At 42.9% G+C, this 22841-nt stretch overlaps 1 protein-coding gene across 4 annotated transcripts; it reads right to left on the reverse strand.

Annotated features, from left to right (window-relative positions):
* Window positions 1-663: 663 nt before the first annotated feature.
* Window positions 664-20632, reverse strand: LOC148036730 (protein ALTERED PHOSPHATE STARVATION RESPONSE 1-like). Of its 4 annotated transcripts, none has more exons than XR_015690499.1 (6): window positions 19874-20612; window positions 18486-19719; window positions 18242-18411; window positions 17576-17799; window positions 1881-2737; window positions 673-1597 (listed from the first exon to the last, which is right to left on the reverse strand). XR_015690499.1 is itself a non-coding variant. In XM_087675613.1 (5 exons), exons 2-5 carry the CDS (start codon window positions 19576-19578, stop codon window positions 1585-1587), a joined length of 1500 nt encoding a protein of 499 aa, XP_087531739.1. In that variant the 5' UTR covers window positions 19579-19719; window positions 19874-20632; the 3' UTR covers window positions 664-1584. The 4 variants fall into 4 exon arrangements, 2 of the variants coding, with proteins under 2 accessions (XP_087531739.1, XP_087531738.1); XR_015690498.1 differs by having other exon boundaries at window positions 673-1606; XM_087675613.1 differs by lacking the exon at window positions 1881-2737 and having other exon boundaries at window positions 664-1597; window positions 19874-20632.
* Window positions 20633-22841: the final 2209 nt, after the last annotated feature.

Raw genomic sequence — 22841 nt, forward strand, 5'->3', positions numbered from 1 at the left:
CGACCATCCACTAATGTACATCTTTAGCACCCTTATTTATCATTTTTCATTTATAAAACATCTTCTATCTTGTACCGTACTAGAATATTTTTTAAAAGCTGCTCTAAAAACTCATGAGCTCAAAATTTGTGAAAATAATAAAGGAGCCTTGCAAAGCGATTCCCCAATTATCTCACAAGGCTTTTCATTTGAGAAATCACAATTGTCAAATCAATGTTGGTGAAGCAACAACTCTCATAAAATTACAAAGTAAAGAACTGAAAGCATCCTCCAATTAGCTCATTTCATTTCTTGATCGATGGATAATTGACATGCCAGTAGTGTTTGGGACTCATTATAAAAGAGCTTGCAAAAATAAGTAAAACCTCAAAAGGGATAGAGTGTTTTTTATACCTAGTTTGGAACTGCTACTTCATTGAATAAACCAACAACAATTTATGTAAACCTTACTTGCATTCACCTTAACAAGTTTCAATGATTTCAATCTTTCATGTGAAGTTTACATGCCTTCTCCCCCACAACTTCTAATTATTTCTTGTTTGAGAAATAAACATGGTTGCAAATGTTACCCTCTAAAAATTGATTTGCTCAATGTTGAAACAAATAAGTGTTTTCCATTTTCACAAATTGTATCTTTTCTTTTTTGAACTCAAGTTACTTGACCAAGTGGATTGTAGCGGAAATTGTTCTTCACTTTTTACTTGTGTGAAGAAACTACTTGACTACTTGTAGATAAAAAGTATCATAAGGTGGACTTTGTTGCATCGAGTCTTATGCTTATAACAAAATAGTTGTACATAATCTTCAGTAGACTGGTTACACAACAAATGATAAACACCCAACCCCTACCCAAAGTGTGTGCATGCAATTTTTTAAATTGGGCGTGAAAATCAACACCAACCCTTAACACACCAAAATAACACATTTTGCGGAAAAGAAAGTTTACAATTTTTTTGAAGGTTACAAATACAAAAAATGCACACACTTTACAAACTGGGTGAAGGAGACTCCCCGCCCAAAAGTGGGTGAGGAGTTTACATGTTTCATAGGTAAACAATAAGTCATTTCTCTCCAATGTGTAAAGGACTGCGGATGCCCAACCTTAAAAGTTCTTTGATAGGTTAAATCTTGGAAAGTGGATGTCTACCATTTGGTGTATAACCAACCTTATTCTATTTCTTAGAAGTTACCATATGGAAGGAAGGAATTGTGACTTGCTCATTTAATCAATCAATATGTGTTGTGTAATATGCTTTAGTGACCTGCTCCTTTAATCAATCAATATGCATATTAGTGTTTTGTTGTACAATCCTGTTCTGTTTTCAGGCTTTTTTGTCATGAGCACATGTGTGTGCGCACGTGCATGCATGCCACGGATGTATATGTGTACAATACAATTATGCTTCTTGTAAAAGTCCTTTTAAGATCAATAGATGCAACGTCACAAATCGTGTGTATACTGTCTAATTCAGTAGGTTAGAGTTTACTAGTTCAAGTGAAAGTACATTAGTTTCTTTTCTCAGCAAGCTGCATGTATTCAGAAGCTCTTGTGTAAGTTCATGAACTTCCAATGGACTTGATTGGCTAGGTCAGTGCCCTGTGAAGACTAAAGAAACAAAGTAAGGAGATTTTATATTATGTTGTGTATACATAACAGTGAGTAAATCTAAAAGGCTAGGATATCAACATTGCTGGAGCTTCCTGCACAGTGAATTTAATCCAGCATAACAGAATTGCAGACACATGATGTAGTCAACACCAAGTTACAACTTCAGAAAGGTGAAAGGCTGTTTTCAATATCCAACATGCAAGCTGAGCAGTCTATGGTATCTAAATAAATCAGGAGCATGCATAACATTAACTAACAGCATGTTACTCACCAGCAAATGCATGTGCTGTCAAGCAGATGAACTCCAAGACAGGACACCTTGTCCAAGACCCCAAACTTCCCATTGCAACGTGTGATTAGCTGGGTGTGCTCTAATTCTGAATGCACCTGCTCCCTTGATGGCTTCAGGTGAAGCTGTTTGTCACTTTCAATGACTTTTCATACCCTGCATGAGCAACTGCAGCAAAAGCAGACAATGCTTCGAACATAGGGGATAGATTCTCCCTTAGGCTATTGATGACATTCTCATGGCTTTTCAGTGGACTTCTGATGGAGTTGCCCAACAAACCTTCTTTCCTCTGAAAGGTCTTCTTGGCTGCTATTAGATCATCCTTGCCTTTCATCTTTAAATTATGTTTCTTGAGAAGATGAGTTCTGTAACTGGACTCCTTTCGAAAACTTTCTGCAAGTCTCTGCTTGGACTCCTCATTCTTTACCAACTGAGCATGTATAACCCCTGCAAAATATTCTATGATCTCTAGAGTTTGCATATGCTCTACAAGGCTTGTCAGAGCAGCATGCCAACTTTTGATAAGTAAATAGGTTGGACTTTGTTGCTTAGAATGATCCAGAAAAGAAACTTCCACATTCACATGGATTTCTGGCTCCATGAGACATATTTTGATCCATTCAAGCATCACATCAAGGTAATGTTTTTGTGAGGTTACCCATAAGTGGAGATGACTGTGCCATTTCTTAAGCTCATATTCCAGCTCGGTAATGGCATGCATATGAGCTTCGTCATCAGCATAAACAGTACCTAACTTGTCATCAATAGTCTCTATCTCCAATGCAACCCTTCTTTGAGCTTCATGGCACTCAGACATCACCCTCCACATGTGTGATAATCTATAAACAAGCATACAAACTCTCTCTCTCTCTCTCTCTCTCTCTCTCTCTCTCTCTCTCTCTACTTTTAAGATGCAATGGGAAATAAAGATCCTCATCTTCAAATAATCCTAAAAAGAAACCCCACTCACGTCAAATCCCTAAAAAGAATTTATTTTGCACTCAATGTCAAATGCCTAGGTCTTGCAAATCCTCTTCTTCAAAAACAAACCCACTCACATCAAATCCCTCAAAAGAATTGGCTTTGCACTCAATGGCAAATGCCTGGCCATGCGAGACCCACAACAAAAGGGAAATCAAAATCAAAATTTTGCTAAAAATCACGCCTCGGCTCATGACAAGGTGGCAATGCAGCCCCTCAAAGAGGGGGATTTGAGCCTACACCTCCTGATGGCCACCACCTTCAATGGAACCTTGCAGGTCATGTGACATTTCATAGTAGTCGTGTGTCATAGATGGTCATCTCCTGCCTGTGAACCTTAGTCTAAGTAAGATGAGGACATAAGGAGCTCTAAAAGAATCTGTGCCCATGATTTTACTTGTCCGAGACATTTTAGGTGGAGGTCCATATTTTCCCTTGTTCTAGCAGCCTGTTTTTCTTTGTTCCAGGCTGGCATTTATGCCACATTGCAGGGCAGACAGGTTCCACATGTGCAGGGAGTGCCAGGCAGCCTTATCTTTCTTCAGGTGGCTGAATTGACCAGTCCTGGCTAATTTGCTGGTTGGCCCATTTGCTTGTCACAGCCTATTTATGGCTGCCCCTCTCTTCATTGTCTCATTCATTCAGCCATCTTCATCAATCTGTTCCTCATCTTCTTGCCTCTGTTTGGTGCCCTCACTGACGCTCTAAGCTGCACGTAGGGACTGACTACAACCAGAGCCCTGTATCATTCAAATTTCTATTAGTTTGCTCCTCCAATTCACTACATTCCTTCCATCTCCTTCTTTTTAACTCCATGTTCATTGTTCCTTTACACTGCGCACTCTCACATGGTATCATTCACCTTGGTGGGAGCTGGAAATAACTATGGAGTCGTCATTTACAGGATGCATTTTTGTTGGTGGCATTGTGAGAAATTTGGGCAATCCTTCCAGACAGCTTCTCATCATCTAAGGAGTGTTGATTACCTGTGTTTCAACCAGAGTAGCCCGTTTCCCAACTGTCATGATCAGATTCAACATGTTCCAGGCTATATTTGCTGTCCCAGCCATCAGCCCCACCTATGTTTTGTTGATTTGTTGTCACGAGGACGTGAAATTTTATTGCTTTGCTTAACATTTGATTAAAAGTTAATCAAATGTGCAAATGTGACTTGTATATATGAGGTGCAAGTTAATTATTTCACAATGCAGGATTCACTACCTTGAAATATCAACCGATGCCAAAGGCAAAAGTTGTAATAAGTTATGCCTGATGACATTAGAGACTAGGCATAAATTGAGTAATTAATGGCGGTCTACAGGTCAATAATTACTTAAGAATACTTGGAAGACAAATTGGCCTAGTCAATTTAATTATTGGCTAGTGGAATTATTTTTTTAGAATAATTATTAAATTAATCTTCTAAATTAATATTCAGAAAAATAATTTAATAAGCTGGATAATGCTGGAAAATGGGATTAGAAGGCTGCCACTTGGCAAAACTTGCCCATGCAAGTGAAAAAGCGTTTTTAGGGGTTGGTGGAAGTCTATTCCAACCATTGTGAGAGAAAAAAAGGCTGATAGAGAGCGAGGAGAGGCTACTGATGTGATTTGCCGCCACCAGGGACCAATCCTACAGTAAGCAACAATAGTTTGGAGCCCTCCAGGTGTAGGTGACAACATCCCAAGATCCTTCTAGTGCAAGCGACAACATATAGGAGGCAGCAGCCTTTCTGGTGGTCCTAAGCTATAGGTGATAGCTTTCATGGCTGTTTGAGCATGGTAGCAACAGTTTTTCAGCCTCTCTCATGATGAAACTCCAAAACTTCTCTCTTTGTAGCATTCTCTCTTCTTTTTCTTAGGGTTAGGGAAATCCATCTCCCAACTTTTCTTAGGAAAATCCCGTCATTTGAGTCATGAAAGGTGGAGAATTTTGTTAATATATGCTGCAAACCCTAATTTACAATAGAAACTAGGGTTTGACAACTACCTCGAGATGCGTGCTCCAAATTGAGGGCTTAGGACTTGAATTCCAACAGCTGAAATTGAGAAATTTCAGGAGATTCAAGAGGCCAATCAACTAACATCAGATTTGGGGCTGAATTTGTCTTTCAAGGAGTAGGATTAAGGCCAATCCCCAAGTAAACCAAGGGAAAAATTGGTTTGAAGACTTACTGGTGGTCAATTTTGACAGCAAGACGCACTTGGATTAGTAGAGGAGATTAGAGGATCTTAGTTGTACTCCATCCATTTGCAATAAAGGTTAAAGAAATACCACAAGGGGCGTCGGTTTTGGTGCCAACTAGCTGTCCATTGTACAAGATTTAAGAGGTAAAGTGTGCATTTCAATTTATGTGAAAATTACTTGTTGTAATTACCGTTAAATCAAGTTATTACCACCCTATCCGAGGAGGAAGGCTGGTTTCATTTGCACCTTGAAACAATTGCATTTTCATGTTTCAGCCTAGATACTCCTCGATTGATCTGCTGGGAATCGAATTCATATGTACAACAACCATTCAAGCACCACATAGACTAACATCATCATTTTCCATGTCCCCTCTACTAGCAACAACCTTTTTCTTTGCATTTTGAAGGTTTTGTTGAACGATATATACAACAAACTAGTATGAGTGGAAAAATCATGTGGATTGGGATCACAATGACCACCAAAGTGATGATCAAGACCAAGAAAAATGGTGTTCCAATCGCCATTGTAGTAGGGATTGCCACAAAGATTGTTACAGACATATTACGGACCATACATCCCAACATGAAACAATTACAATAGTGATGGAAACTAAGGAAGAAACTCTCCATTCAGGAGAAACAATGGCAATTTTCGTAATCCAATGGGGCAAAGTGGACAGCAAAGGCCTAGAGAGGACCAGTGATTTGCTATCAATGTCAACAAAAAGGTCATATAGCTACATATTGTCCGAATGAGCATAGAAATCAAGATTATACCCCTCTTTATAGGAGGTTGTGTGGTAAAGGGATCATGAAGAGAATTGTCCTAAGCAAGAGGAAAACAAAACTAATGACAAAGGTAAATAAGTCTCTAATGAACCTTCAACGTCTACTCCAAATTTAGTCAAAGTAGAAACAAAAGAGCAAGAGAATCGAAGAAGAGGAAGACCAAGGAAGCCCAAGTCAAAAAGTGAATAGAGAAGCTCATTTTTCCCAAGCGAGAAAAGTGGAAAAGAAGGCAAGCTCAAAAAAAATGTAGAAAAGCACTGAATATTCTAGCAAGGTGCACCCAAGATTCTAGCAAGGTGCAAAGAATGTTCTAGCAAGGAAAGTGCAGGGCACAATGTAATTCATTTTATAAAAGAGCGCCAGGCTCCCTCCTGTGCAAATTGTAAACCTAAAAGTGCAAGAGCCAAAGAACCATGAAAAAAAGGAAGACATGAGGAAAAAAGACTTTGGCTAAGACGGCCGGTTATGTAAAAAAGAGGATGAGTGGCCAAAGGAATGATGGCATGTATAAAAGTCTTAAAGTGAATGGAGAAGCTCATTCTTGGTGTGTGGCTAAAGTGGTTCTCTTCTTCTCTTCTCCCTGCTTGTGCTTGTGCTTGTGTTTGAGAGAGGGAGTGTGAGAGTGTGAGTGAGTGAGTGAGTGAGGGCGAGGGACCATGGTGGAGAAGCTCTCCATCTTCTCCTCTCTTCTTCTCTTGTCTTCTCTTGCGCATGCATCTATGGAGGATGGAGCTTGGAGGTGGAGGATTGAGCTTGCTTGAGCTCGCATATCGGATCATGGAGCTACCGGAGTGCTTAAGGGAGGAGGCTACTCAATCGGGCATTACGGTAAGCTCACTACACTTATAGGATCAAGAGCGTGTACGGCTATGTGAGAGGTAGCCATAGCATTCGGCTTGAAACACTTGAAGCAATAAGTGGTCCGTGGGTCTTAGCAGTCTAGTGAAGGCTCCCACATTTTGGTTCTGTTGCTGAGACTAACGGATTCAAGCTTTGAGTACTTGCGTGCTCTAAAATCGAGCATTGAAGTAGGGTTTTCCCTGAACAGATGCTTGAGATAGGTAGGAAGCAAGGGAGTTGAAGAGGCATTCGATCTCCTTTGCAAGTAAGTTTTTCTGGCTTTTTGGATTTAGGGAAGTAGATTGGAGTAGCATGAGTGGTTACTTGTGATTTGAATGCATTTGGATAAGAAAAAGTTAGAAAAAACAGAGAAATGCATAGCAAGGTGTCTACTGTAATAGCAGGCTGAAAACAGGGAAAAAATAGAAAAAAATGAGCTTTAATGCATAAGAGAGAAGAAGAGGAGTGGAAGACTTATCAGGGGTTGAGAGACCAAGAGGGCAAAGAGAGAGCTCATTTGTGTACATTCAATTTGAGAGAGAGAGCTACAGGAGGGCAGGAGCACAAATCCGTACATTGATTCGCATTCCCGCATTCTCAAGCCCTCCAGGTATGTTCTGGATGTTGTTTGAGGCTTGTTAACCAATGTTAGCACTCCAGTTGCAATTGTTGGTAAGGCATGAGAATGCACATGCCTAAGATTTGAGTAAGTACAAAACGATTCTAAAAGAGTGTGCAGTCTGCAGGCAGAGGGTGGTCAATTGGGGCATGACCGGCTAGTCTTCCAATTGTGTTGGGCCTCACAGAGGTAGGGAAACTCCTCGATGATGGTTGCTGGGTTCCAAGAGGATTCTTCCAAGGGTAGGCCTTGCTATTTTATGATGTATTATTTAATGGATCGGGACCATAAGTGCTTATCTCATTGCCCAATGATTGCTTCAGGGATATATTGAGTGATGCCCTCTTCATCTATAAGGGGAAGTTCTTCCACATAGTCCACTGAGGGTCCCACAAAGGGTTTCGGCTAGCTGACATGAAACACATTGTGGATTTTGGTGGTAGGGGGGAGTTCTAATTGGTAGGCCAAGTCACCAACTCTCTTCAAGTTCTGGTATGGGCCATAGAAGCAGTGGGCCAGCTTGTTACTATTGCCCTCTTTGAGAGTCGAGTAGCGGGACTTAGGCACTTTCAAAAGGACAAATTCCCCCTCTTGGAATTCCAAATGCCTTCGTTTCTCATCAGCATAGAGTTTCATGTGTGTTTGGGCCTTTTGAAGGTTCATTTCACATTGCTGAAGTAAAGCTTGTATGCAATCCAACTCAACTTGACTCTAAGGATTGATCTTTTTTAGGATTTCTCGACATTCTGAAACTCATCGCTACACTCGAACAACGACCATAGGCTTCGGACGGCCGAGAGTCTTGAGCAGACTCGGATGTCTGAGTCACTAGTGTCTACTCGAACAACTCGGCCTCGGACAGACACATTCGGACAAGACCACTCGGCCTCGGACGGGGTCAAGTTTAAGCCTTGGATGGCCCAATTTGGACCTTCGACAGCCACCCTTTGGACACTTGGACACTCGGACACTTAGATTTGGCCCACCCAGCCATGTGTCATTCGGACAGTAGGACTCGGCCATTCGGCCCATCTGTATTCGGCCTACTCAGCCTCTGGGACTCAGATCTCTGCAACTTAGACCTTTGCAATTCGGACCACTTGGACCGAATGTGAAATTAGGCAAAATTGACATCCTCAAACCCTGACAAACTTGGACCCAAGCTCGATGAACCTCCAGAAGCCTTATAGACGAGTTAAGAGCCTTCCTGATGTGAGAAATAAAGAAACAATGACCTGACGACCCAGAAGCAACCGGTAGCTAACACATTAGCTGTCCGCCCCCGCTTAGTGCCCCAAATTGACCTACAGACCTTGATTATATCCTGACCAAGCTCGGAGACACAGTAGAGACCCTAATCAGCCCTTGAGAGTGGCCAGCAATCGCGCTTAGAGCCATGTTTGGCCAAAACTGGAATGAGGAGAGAGCAAGAGCTGCATTGTTCATCTAGCATTCGCGCCTCACATTGTTTTGACACTTAAAGTGCACTTGAAAGCTCAAAGCTTGATTTTGCACCGCGCACAAAAAAGAGCACCATACACACATAAGTTGAGGGCTGTTTGCAATAAGAAGAAACACACCAAGATGTAATAAACGAATTGAAGCCACTAATAGGGGACGACCCTTAGACTTAGATGGATGACTAAGAACCCTAACCAATAGGACCAAAGAGAAATTCAAGAGACTGAAAGCTCAGGAGTATGGACGAAGCAACATCATTGGAGACACATTGTTGCCGCACTTAATCAACCTGATCGATAGCCTAGTGGAGCAAGAAGCTGTCGACATGTCACGATCGAGCTCCAACCGCAAGAATGACCAGCTAGATTGGGGAGATTTTCCAGCCGATATCCAACAGCTGGTCAATAAATATGACTTGCAAACTAGGATGGAGCACCATGGTAGGCCGCCCGAGGACATCATAGTGGACCTTGAGGAGGAGAGGAGATTAGCACGGCAAGCACTACAGCACACAACAACGTACAACCATGAGCAGCGGGTTAGGAAGTTGCAGCAAGACATAGAGATACGGGAAGTCCAACGCGTGCTAGCTCTAGCCACTAGGAATCGAACAAGACCTAACACATAGAGGAAGAGAGCGTTGGAAGCAGACTTGACACTAAGCGAGCTTCTCATGAAGCCCCTCATAGACAATACAACCTCAGAGAGTTAGCGAAGATCACCGTAGTCGCAAAGCAGTTAGAAAAATATCAGCTGTCGTACAACCCCGTAGAGCAGTTCAAGCAAGTCTACGAGGCCAACGGCCTCACAGATCATGGTACACTAGTTTAGACATAGCGGAACAAAATAACTTCAACAACCTCAAGGATCTCTTCATCAAGAGGTTCTCCGAGGCTGGGTATTCCGACCACCTCATAGTATGACTGATGAACGTCAAGCAAAAGGACAAGGAGGACATTAGGGATTACGTTACCCACGTGCGGAGTCTCTTTAAGAGAATCCCACCTAATGAACAACCCAACGAAAGAGCGGTCTCCAAAGTGTTTATAAATGGAATTTACAAGAAGGAACTCTACAAGGCCTAAGCAACCAACTCGAGCTTGCAGAGAGATGTACTAGCTAGGGTCTTCGAAGAGGCCATACGAGTGGATGACCAACTCAAGGAGATAAGTTTCAAGCACTCAACTCGAGATAATGCCAATTCTAGACCCTCAAAGATAGCCACGACACCTAGCGAACAGTCAATCCCAAGCGACCAAGGCAAAGGAAAAAGTGTTGACCAGAGCCAAGAGCTAATGGAGATGAAGTTGGAGCTAGCTAAGCTGCAAGAGATGGTGAGGAGACCTACACGCCCACATATCCAATGTGCGCATTGCGGTGGAAACCACCTTCCAACAGAATGCTAGGACCCTCGGTCCCAACTTTGCATCAATGGCAGAAGGTTCGGCCATGATGCTATGCAATGCAAACTACCAAGGAAACTTCCATACAGCCAACCATACTTAGGGAATAGGCCACCAAACTTCTTCGGAAGGGAAGCCCCGTTGGCTCTCCCAGTACCTAACGATACGAAACCAACCATCCCTAGAATGGAGATTAATCCCACATGCATACCTAGGCCACCTGGACCTTTCATAACCCACCCACCGAGCAATGCCCCAGTCCACTACATGGAGGAGCCGAATGATGAGGAAGCATATGTGAACCCTTATGTCTCGTATGATGGAGGCTAGTCCTATTCTCATGGACTATCAACCTGTGCCAGTGATGGTGTAAGGCAGAGGTGGGGATAGAGGCCTAGGAGGGCAAACCTAAGAGCCAATTGCATGTTGTACTTGTGGTTACCCAAGGTATATTTCTTCGCACTGTCCTAAGAGAGAGCAAGCCAATCGAGAGAAGGCCGATCTTAGATGCCCAGAGTGCGGAATCACCTAGCTATTTGCCGATCACCCAGCTATTTGCATGTTGGACTTATGGTCACCCAAGGCATATTTCTTCGCGCTATCCCAAGAGGGAGCAAGCCAATCGAGAGAAGGCTGATCTTAGATGCCCAGAGTGCGGAATCAGCCAGCTATATGCCGATTGCTCTAGATGGAGACCACCCTCTGGTTCGGCGATCGTACCATCAGTACCATTGGGGTTGTTCGAAGTTGAAACACTCCAAGGAGAGGCTACACCTATCCCATTGCATGTTATGACTCCAGCATAGATGAAGCAAGCCAGCATATCACTGCCTACGCCTAGTAACCTTGATGCAGCCTCAATTGGTAAAAGAAGCCATAGGCAAAGGAGGAAGAGAACCGAAGTGAAGATCATACTTAAGACGAACAGTGCCACGACTCTAACCAATGGGAAAAAGGTCACACACGCAGAAGCGCCAAGGTCGGGGAGTGCCAAGGTTGAGGAGTACCCCAACCCAAAGCGCCAGCTTGAAGCCATAGATAAGGCCAAGGAGTGGGTGAGAGAAGCCCAAGAGTACCTCAAAGATGTTGATCCCATTCTAGAAGATGAAATCGGTGAGCTCTCTAGTGTGAGTACGCTAGTTTCACCTATGCAATTGAAGTCAAGAGATGCATCTGCACCACGAGTAGTGCCGCAAAGCTTAAGTGCCACGGGCCAGCAAACTAGCCAAGACCATTAGCCAAGAAACACAGAATTAGGAGGGCAGCAAGTAGCTGACAACTTTCTTATGACACTAATGACAACCCTTGTGACTTTGCACTTAGGAGACCTGCTTAGGCAACTCCCAGCGTTGTGGCAAGAGTTGAAGCAGTGGATGGAAGGACCAGCCGAGCAAGAGACAGCTGACTTACATGACCATGATGCAGTGACTCGGATACCTAGCTTGACGCTGCACTCAGTGCCTAAGTCCTTACACGTTAATGCCTTTTGGGAGGGCACAGAAATGCACATAGTCTTGCCAGTCTTAGAGCTAGGAGACACCACAAGGAAAGGGATAGTGGACACGGGAGCTAGAGTCAATGCACTTAGCCACACGGTCCTCCAGGCTTGGGGTGACCCGCTTGTCGTATGTACGAGTTGCCACAATTACAGAGATGGAGGACGAGGATAAGGAAGCAGTAGCACCCGCTTACCTATGCATAACAGTCACCGCCTAACAACCACATACTTTCAATGCGTTGATCGATGAGGGGGACCGACTTTAATATCTTGACTCACGATCATTGGACTCTCATTGATTGACCACAACTACAACCCACAAATGCTAAACTTGGCCCATTTGGGAGTCAGTCATACACACTTTTGGGAAAGTGCAAAGTTGCAGTCTCTATCGAGTCTGAGAGCATACCCATGGTCTTTTATGTGTTACCAAACACAAAGGATGCGAGTAAGGAATCGTTGTTAGGACGCGCATTTAAGAAGCAGGCACATTGCAACATCAATTACGAGTCACGGCGCATTCACCTTGCCCTTGGCAACATACACATCGTGACAGCTTTTAGCAAGGGCAGCGTGGCTCCATCAAAGCCCACTAAGCCACCGATAGAGGAACCAACAACCTGGTCTAAGGAGAGGGGTCGTGACTCGTCACGACTCTCTAAGCCTCAGCACCAGCAATCCATTGAGAGTGCATTCAAGGCAAATGATTCCAAGTTCAAATGGGTGCCTAAGCACCAAGGACTGCCATACAGAAATATGCAGACATGACCTCGCGCTACTAAAAACTCATACTCGAGGCCTAGGAGGCAAAGACGACATTATAGGCAAAGACAAATAGTCAAGCTGCGATGGGTCCCCAAAACCCTATTATAAGCGCAAGGCTATTACGAGGGCAATACCTGGAGCCAAGATGGCTAAGGGCACCGCTCAAGCACCACCCTCAATCTTACCTACACAAGGTCGCACCACAATTAAGGAACCAAAACCACAGGAGACTCAGACTACAATGCCTATAGAGCCCAAACCGCTAAGCCTGCAGAGCCTCAACACATCTATCAACAAAAACCGCAGCTTGCTGCTTCCAACCCGCCTCAACCTACCACTACTAGTGTCCCAAAGGCATCACAACCCACGCCTATGGCACACAAGACTAAACCACACCCTCAAGTTCAACCAAAGTCGCAGACACCAGCCACTGAGCTGTCTAGTCCAGTCAAACCCCAACCGCTTGCAGGGCTTAAATCCTCTTATGAGCGGCGATCCATCCTTACCTTGGCCTCTGACTTAGCTGAAAATATGGGGGATGACTTGGTCATCACTTGCATTCGACGTTTGGATGCTACATTTACCGAGCCTGCCAAAAGCTATGAGCGATTAGACTTAGGTCTTTTAGAAGAGCCTTTAACAACAAAAGTGCATACACTACCTTGCTCCTGGGAGGAATCAGACTTCGTGTTCATTAAGGCCACCACGGCAGTTGAAGCATTAATGGCCGACGAAATTTCTTGTGAGCAAGTGCGCAAACAACGACTCATCACATCTTATGACAAGAGCACAGGTCAAATTTTGGGCAGGGTCAAAAGGGTTGAATTAATTGATTTCAAAAATTAATTATATGGCTGAAAATTGCTGAAAAATGGATTAAGAAGGCTGTCACTTGGCAAAACTAACCATGCAAGAGGGCAGAAGGCTGTTTGGGGATGGTAGAGGCTCATTCTATGAATGAAAGTTGAGAGAGAGAGAGAGAGAGAGAGAGAGAGAGAGAGAGAGAGAGAGAGAGAGAGAGAGGGGAGACTATTGGTCTGATTTTCTTCTGTTGGAGACCCTCTAGAGGCTAGCGACAGCAGCAACCACCCATTCTCAAGCAGGCGACATCATTCATGCTCCCTTCTAGAACTGGTGATAGCATTTTCTGGCCTCCCTGACAGTAGGCGATAGCTTCTTTAACAATTTTGACACAGCAATAGCCAATTTGGCAGGTTTCTCTACAAAAAGGAACTCTGAAATTTCTCTCTCTACAGCATTCTCTCACCTTCTCCAGCCTATACTTAGCCATTCTCAACAATTCTTAACCACTTGGAGTAGATCTCAATCGGATTTGGTGGATAGCAAGAGGTGTCAAGGAGATGTAAATTTTGAGATGCTTTAATGTTGCTAATAACATTTGATTAAGTTATTAATCAAATGTGCAAGGTTGTTTAGTACATGTGATGCACATGGCAGTTATTCAATGGTAATAGGCCAAGGACCCTGAGAATACAATGGCTATCAAAGGCAAAAGTTGTGATAAGTTAAGCCAACTGGGTTTTAGTGGTCCGTCAATGTCAATTTTGACCCTAGGACTGTTGTTTGGCCAATAAGTGTCAGTGGTGACACTAGGGACTAGCATTAATTAATTAATTAATGCCAGCCTAAGGGTCAACAGAGGTTGGAGACCATTCCAAGTTACAAATGGCCTAGCCAAATGTAATTATGGATGGGCACATTAATTTTGGGCACAATCAGAAGGGTTGAAATAAATATTCAGAAAATTTGAAATTATTTTAATGGATGGATAATGTTGAAAAATGGGTTTAGAAGGCTGCCACTTAGCAAAAATGCCCATGTAAATTGAGAAAACGTATTTGGGGGCTAGGTCTCAGCCATTCAGGCAGTTTTTAGCTGGTGGGAGAGAGAGAGAGAGAGAGAGAGAGAGAGAGAGAGAAGACTGCTAATCATTTTCTATGCAGAGAAACAACAATTGGTTGAGGGCGACAACCATCTGGAACCTTCCAAGGGCAGGTAACAGCAAGGAGACACCTTCCAAGGGCTGGCGATAGCATTGCTGATGATTAAGTGACAGTATTTTGGGTGTGCCTGGCAATTAGGTGACTGCATTAAATGCACACTACAGTAGGCAGCAGGTGCATTTTAGGGTTTTCCCGCCAAGACAGACAAGATTTCTCTCTCATCTTGGCTCTCTCTCACCTTCTCCAATCCATTCTCAGGAGATCTTAGCTTATCTCAGTCATTTGGAGCAAATCTCAGTCAGATTTGGTGGACAGTAGAGGGAATTCTACTGTAAACCCTAAATTTTTGCAAAAATTAGGGTTTAGCCACCTCAAGACCTGTGCCATCAGTAGAAGACATCGTACACTGAAATCAGCACCTGCAATTTATGGTATTGATAGGGACTTCAGATGCCAAGCCATCCATTGTAAATTTGGGGCAGCATTTGGTCAATTGGCGTCCAATTAGAGCAAGTCCTAGGTGAAATTCAAGGGGCAAATTGCCCAATTTGTTTGCTGCTTGTTGGACTAGCTAGGGGCTTTTGAATCAGCCAAGGAGATTGTGAAATCTCAACTTATAATAAATCCATTGGCAATTGAAAATAAAGAAATATCGAAAGGGGCGCTAGTTTTGGGGCCAACAAGGTTTCCATTGTCCAAGAATTTTGAGGATAAAGTATGCATTTCAATTTATGTTTTTTTTTAATTATTGTAATTAAGTACTTGATCAGGGAATTACCACCCTCTTCAAGAAGAAAGGTTGATTTCAGGAGGATTTTTGCTATAAATCCTAATTTGTTGCAGAAATTAGGGTTTAGTAGCCACCTTGGGACCCATGCCAGCAATTAGAGGAGGTGATAACTAAAAATCAGCAGCTGGAATTTGAAGAATTGCTAAAGATTTCAGGAGCCAACCCATCCTGATTGATTTGGGGCAGCATTAAGGCCAGCCTAGGGTCAATTTATGAGAAGTCCTAGGTAAAAATCAAGGGGCAAACTGACAAGAAGGCTTGCTAGTCATTTATGGCAGCAAGGAGCACTTGGATCAACGAAGGAGATTGAAGAATGTCAGTTGTACTCCATCCAATTGCAATATACAGTGGTTGTTCGACTCCTCCCTCTCCTTCAGCTCTGCAATCTGCTCCACTAGGAGATAGTGGTTGTTGCCCACCCATGTGTCCCCAAGAGCTATCCATTTCCTCACCTCCCTTGCATTGCTCCACGGTCACTGACTCCAATGCAAGCATCAAGGAGATTCTATGCGATACCCCTTCCTCCACTCCCTCCTCTACTTAGGTTTGAAAGGCCACCTCTGGGGGCTGCTTAGCTTTTGTTCCATTGGAGCCCCAGATACCTTCTTAAACACCACTGGTGGGATTTTCTTCTTCCTCAAACACTCTAAAGGCCATGATCCATGAGTTTTTAGATTCCCTCTCTCACCAAGGGGGATTTAGAGGAACCTTGTCTTTCTTCTCCTTCAAAGGGGGTCTCTACTTCTCCTATAGTTATTCACATACCTTGTCGATAGCCCTTTACCTTCTTGGGGTGGTTGACATCTACATGCCATCTCACCCATTGATTCCCATTGATACCCAAGATCTACAAGTTCTTACTAGTTCGGGGACTTGAATGTCTCAACCATGACTTGGTGGCCCCTGGCTAGACCTCGTATACCTTTGATCATGGAGTAACAAAGCTTGTGGCTTCTTTCCTGTGGATGAGTTTCAGGTTCTATCAGCTCATTATGTCTACTGTTCTTCACTATATGTTACCGTACAGGTGAACACTAGGATTCCAGAGTGAATCTCTCTCTCTCTCTCTCTCTCTCTCTCTCTCTCTCCCTCCCCTTTTTGGGCCTGAGAGGTTGTTGAGAAACCCAGTCATTCATACATTTTTTTTACTTCATTCCTTTTCGTTTCACACTGATAGCCCCAAAAAAAGGGCTAGGCACCCACTTACCTAGGCGCCACACGAAACACACTGTGCCTAAAAACATTGTCTTCTTCATGCACCACTAAAGACAATATCCCTGTACTGAGTGTGAGGGCTCTATATGGGTTATTTGCTTGTGTGTGTGTGTGTGTGTGTGTGTGTGTGTGTGTGTGTGTGTGTGTGTCCTTGGCACAACATACAATCTCCACTCTCTCCTACTACTCTTTTCCATTTCTGTGGAAAGATTTTCAAGTTAAAGTGCTTCTGCAGTTCAGATAGCTAGGGTTAAAGATCATCTACTTTATCTTTACCCAGAGAATTTAAGTAAGATATGTGCAAAAGGTGAGACTGGATCAAGGAGAATGAAACTGTGTATGAGATATCTATGAGAGGTGTTGCAGAAAATATTTAAACCCTCTGAGGAAGAGTTGTGTTGCACAAGAATTGGCTTGTTCTGGGTTCTCTGGCCAAGATTGAGGTCTCAAAAGGATGTGAGTGTATTGTGTAAGAGGTTGTGCCTTGCCTGCACTTAATTTCACTTTATCCTAATCTAAGCCAAAACTCCAGTTTATGTGGAATCCTAGCCTAGATCTAAGGCTAGTCTAACATAGCATGGATTCTAACTATACCCCACCTTTCCTAAGATTTGTGGTTGTTCAAAAATGATGGGGTGGATTTTCCCAAGCAAGTGGTACTCAAGCGAATATTGTACATGCACAGTGATGCATATGGTGCGTTTAGTCACATTGTAATACTCCAATATAACATTGAGAAGCAGTGCAATGCTATGTTGGATGGCTGAAAAGATAAAGGTAACAACTCGCTTAAGAGGGAGTGTCAAGAATATAAGCTTCGGTGGTTTGCTGGGTTCAATCAGATCTAGAGCTGAACTTTTGCACAGGTACTTAGAAAAAATGCATGAAATGAACCCTCATAATATGCCTACTGAGACAAACTACTTTTCTCCCACCCTACATATCCTTCCTGCCCCTCTGCCCTATCTTTGCCCATGTCAAGCTTCAAGCCACAGATTGGTATCCACAAAAGCTCCATTGATGCTTTCAAACAAATTAGACACAATTCTTTGGAAAAAGGCAGAAGAAGGATAGTGGAGTGGAATGAACAGAAAGCAAAAACAGATTGAAAACACACCCTTTATCCTAACTTTAAAATGTAGTGATGAAATAATACACTTACGATCTGAGTAGATTAACAAGTTGGGGGTACAGTTGTTCACTTGTGAGTTGTTGTATTCTGGTCGAAATTGAACTTGCTGCTGTAACAGCCACCAACATATGGGAATCCAGACTTCTCATGGCCATTGTAGTTTTCTCTATCAGATTGGGATTCCCGCCTTCGGCATGAAGGCTGATCAACCGCTTTTTCTCTCTAGCAAAAGCAGCTTGAAGCTGTTCTCCAGCCTGCAGTCCCATTTCAAAATGAAGTTGCAAGAACCTGTATAAAGATTTGTTTGATCTTGCAATCAATAAGGAAAACAGGCTGCTTCCTCTTTTACCCCTCAGGGAACAAAATGAGAATAAACTGCAGCCAGAAAGAGTCAAAACGAAAACAAAGTCCTTGCACATAATGCACCATTTTTAACTGCATCGCATGCAGAATGATGGCTGTATACAATACACAGTCAAGTAGAGGTAGTATTGTTTCTTTAGCTTTTGATAAACTAGTTTTGCATGCTTAAATTTCCATGCCCCACCCCTCTGCCCCCCCAAATTTAAAAAACAAACAAACAAACAGGAACCAACCAACAAGAACAAACAGCAGGATCCAAGGTGTCCATACCAGTAGAGTCTGGGGCAAGCTTTAAATTCATGCTCAACATATTAACGGGAACAAAATGATTACCTTCAATTCTTTATAAAGCCTTTTCTCCCAGCTGTACAGCTTTTCTAAAGTTGAAGGATGGCTAAAGGATGAACCATTCATCAATGTATCAGCTCCGTCGATATCTTTCAAGTAAAGAGATGTTGTACGCGACCAGTGCACAGATATTGCATTGTTGAAGCTCGTTGAGTCTAAGCAAAATGAAAGGATTTCATCCACTGTGCCAGTTATTTAAGTGCCACCAAGCTTTTCAGAAATAGATTACCTGATTCAAGCTTCAGGGTGCTTACATCAGGAGAGAACAGCTCTGTTTCAAAAAGAATTTTTAGCTCATAGCCGCTTTCAGATGCCTTCATAAACTGATAGTTGAGATTCCTCATGAGTTCAACCAACTTTGATTTGAGAGTCACCCAAGTGCTGAGATCCTCTTTGTCATCTGTTTCTTGAGTTTCCTCCACAAGTTTCTTGTTCTCCACAACCTGATGCAAGCTGTTGTCCATCACTTCAGCCTTGGGATTCATGGCTTTCCGTAGTTTCAGGTGGTCATCCTCCACAAGCTGATGCCTTTCTTGATCAGCATGTTGTTCTTCCTCTAATTTCGGCAATCCCTCCTCTTGCATGAGCTGAAACAAACTTTCTTCCTCATCCTGCTCTGAATTCTGAACAGGGATATTCACAGTGACACCTCGGGAATACAACGGAATTAAGGGAGGATTAAAGAAGTTGAAGGGATCCCATGGAGCAGTCGGTGGGGAGGAAAGCAGAGATGGGTTGTAATACAAGGGTTTCGAAGCACTATGAGATGCCATGGGCGAGCCATTGTTGACCGTTCCTGTTATTGGGCTGCCGAAATAAGGTGAATATAAGCTTCTGTATATTGGTTGAGATGGCGTCCCATAGCTATTAAAATTGTAGATATCATGAAAGACGTGATCATCATTGGATATCGAGTATGAAGGACTTGATAAGCCATCGAGGCCCAAATCCTGGTCCGCAAGAACTCTTTCAGCTTCCGTATGATCAGCTCGAGTATGAGTAGGGAGGGAGGAGGAAATGTCATTCGGTGATATGACGTGCGGAGCTATAACAGCAGCAGGGATTGCAGATACTGGCAAAGATTGCACATCACCCGGCGTCACAGCCAGTGGGGGGTTTTTAGGAGGAATCTGTGAGACAGAAAGCTGCCCTTCTGAGCAGCTGCATAGTGCCTGCCCAACGTCCTGGAGAGATTGGATATAAGCAAGGTGTGCATACGCAAAGTCCTGCTGGTACCTCATAGCTCTTCTTAAGAGCCGCTTGCGGTCCAGACATCGACGCACCACCTCAGAGTCATTCAACTTGGAGCAATGGCAACCCATTATTTTCCAGATGATAATCAATGTTGTTTTGCCTCAATGCTTTCCGGACGTTCACAATCAAACGCTGCAAGACTCGATGCCGACTGATGATGAAGATAGATACAGGCCAAACAACTGCGCGTGGCAATGGCTATCATATTCCTGTATATTTGTAGACAATGGAATGCAATTTATGAATACATAAGGCACAAGAGAAATTGACAACACAAGCTGTGTCTGGGAAAGAAAAGAAACTATCCACAGTTGAATGAAGAACACCATCAAAATCCAAGCAAAGCGTGCCAAGTATGCTTACATTTTTTAAATCAAAATTCGACCGATTGATGGCGAACTGATGAGTGCATTTGTCTGATTCTTCTTGGAATTGACTTTATTATCCTTCTCCACTTGCTGGGGCTCTCCTTCTCTTTCCTCTTCTTCTTCTTCCTCTTCCTCTTCTTCTTCTTCTTCTTCTTCTTCTTCTTCTTCTACTACGACCACTACTACTACTACTTCTTCCTCTTCTTCTTCTTCTCCCGTGGCTTTGAATGTCTAATCGAATGCTTGCGCGCCTTCGAAGGATTCCTTTCAATCATTCGCACCACCAGCCATCGAGATTGGGAGCAGCTGCTCCACGACCCGACGTGGGGAGCTTCGAAACCAGTAATCATTCTTGACAGAAGCAAAGGGGGTACGCACCATCGGCAGTCCCAAGAGATCTCCTCCTGCTCTTCCTTCTTCTTCTTCTTGAATTTTCCCTTGTTTGACCCTACCTCTGGGCTGTCACACACACAACTGGAGTACCCCCCACATGGCAGCGGCCAGCCTTCCGGCTTCCTGTGAAGTCGTGTGACAGTTGAGCAACTCTTCTAGAGTGCACAAGTCCCAACGGTTCTTGAAAACCTAGGTGGGATTGCACTACATCTTATGTTAAATCCACTAAATTTGGTCATTTCATTACAAAGAGAAGTGATGGTTTTCATTTGAGAAGATTCTATGCAGTGTGTTCCACATCCATTAGTCTTATCTCCCCAAAAGCTGAAAACCCTCCCCCATGTCCTACATTGGTTCCCAATTTTCATTGAAAACTTTAGAAACCCTCCAACCTAGGTCTTTTTTGAGCATTGCTTCTAGCATGCACATACTTGTGAACGAGCAAGATCACCGATGGAAATTCACATATTCACATATGTTCTAACGAACAAGATTATAGAATGCTTCTGGGCTATCACAAACGTCCAAGTTGTTTTAACACAAGTTCAGTAGCATGCGTATGAGCATTACCCTTTTGTTAACAGCATTCTTTCCTAAAAGTAGGTCGCTTAACTAAGGGTAACTTTTCAAAGAAGAATTACCTTATCACTATACCATTGTAGTAGGCAAAAGGAACAAATGCCATGGATCACAAATGTACTACTAGTTATTGATTCCATGCAAGAGAACCATCCATAACACAAGTTTTCCTATCAGTTGCATACATAAGAGGGCCCAATAAAGTGACATCCAATGGTCCCTAATTATATCTTTTTATTCAAGTGAGTTACATAATAGTTTCTTACATCCTATGTCAATCAAATTTAAAAAGATTTGGGGCATTTCAATATTTTTATCAAGTAAACCAAATTATAAATAAAGGGTCCACCATAAAATGACAACGAGGGTCCAATAGAGTGACATTCAAGGATATAATGTTTGAAATTTTACACATTTCAAAATATAAACAAATTTACACGACTCAATTATTTGACTCACATTACACTCTTACTACATTACAATTTGTGCCATAGCTGAAGGCAACTAAAATATACATATTTTTTGCAAAACTTTCACTAAATTAGAGTGGGGTGTATTCTACATTCTTTTTCTTTTTTTCTTCAATTTTTGGGGGGGGGGGGGGGGGGGGGGGGGGGTTTGTGGCGGTTTTACCTTTATACTTTGATTTTCAAGGTAGTAAAAAAAAGTTGACAAGTGACCCCCTAAAAGGACCCTCCTTTCAGAGGGAATACCATACCATACTATGGCAAATTCCATATGGTGTGTGTACTCTAATACACATGTGTGAATATCTTGCTCATCAACTTCACACATGCACATGCATTCTCTCTCTCTCTCTCTCTCTCTCTCTCTCTCTCTCTCTCTCATTATGTCATGATACATAGGTACCATGACCTGCACTTGGATAATCTACAAGTATGGATCTTTTGTCCCTAATATGAGTAAAACCTAGGCACAGAAGGACTCTTATTTTCATAGAACAAAATTTTGTTTCAAGTTTTCATTGGCTTATGAGATGTCAAGCAATTTGGTTGCAAACCCAATTTTGGAAAAATATTATGCAAATCCAATTTTCTTTCATGGCTCTGAATGTCTAATCAAATGTTTGAGTGTCTTTGAAGAATTAATTTCAATCATTCGCACCACTAGCCATCAAGATTGGAAGCAATTGCTCATATGACATGACCCAATGTGCAGAGCTTCGAAACGACTAATCATTCTTGAGAGAAGCAAAGGGGGCAACCATCACCCCCCACAGTCCCAAGAGAACAACTCCTCCTCTTCCTTCTTCTTCTTGTATTGTCCCTTGTTTGACCCTTGATGGGACCTAAAACAGGCCGGCACTGGCTCATGCACTAGCCGGACCTCTATCATACCCTCAACAACCCCACAGCCTCGCGGCCAGGAGCGTTGATGACACATACATCATACATTGCCTTCCTAAACATCTTGCGTTTGTATCATGTCTCGTAGTCTAACTCTAACCCAATTAACACTCCTCAGAGGGAGTCCCAGCACATTGCCAAATAGCACGAAGTACAAACATAGGAGGTCCTCCCACGGCTGATTGCCGCTACCTCACTGCGACTCTCCTACACCTTGGGGATTGGCCCCTCGATGCATCGCTAAACATATATAACATACGAACACAAACTTCTCTCTTTTATGATTCGCGTATTTCCAGGAGATATACCATGCTTCCTCACTTTACTTTCCCCTTAGACCCAACACCTAGCCTACAGCGTAGACAACCTTACTCACTCAACATTGGTCATGTTCCTCTAGAAAGCAATTGCCATGCATCTAGGAGGTATTATCTGATACTCTTTAAATTTCTTTATGATTCATGCAAATTGTGAATGTCCATGTGCTCAAACAATTAAGGAAATCAGCATTGGTGCACATGTGGAAAACATTTCTTTCAATGAATTTGACTATTGCTCGTATGCGGCGTTGCATGAACCTAGCACCGAGAAACCCTCGTGCTACTAGGTTCTTAATTTCTAAAT

This window comes from Lygodium microphyllum, chromosome 4, assembly GCF_053477565.2.
Source record: "Lygodium microphyllum isolate KBCC chromosome 4, Lygodium_microphyllum_v1.1.10, whole genome shotgun sequence".
Lineage (NCBI taxonomy): Eukaryota > Viridiplantae > Streptophyta > Polypodiopsida > Schizaeales > Lygodiaceae > Lygodium > Lygodium microphyllum.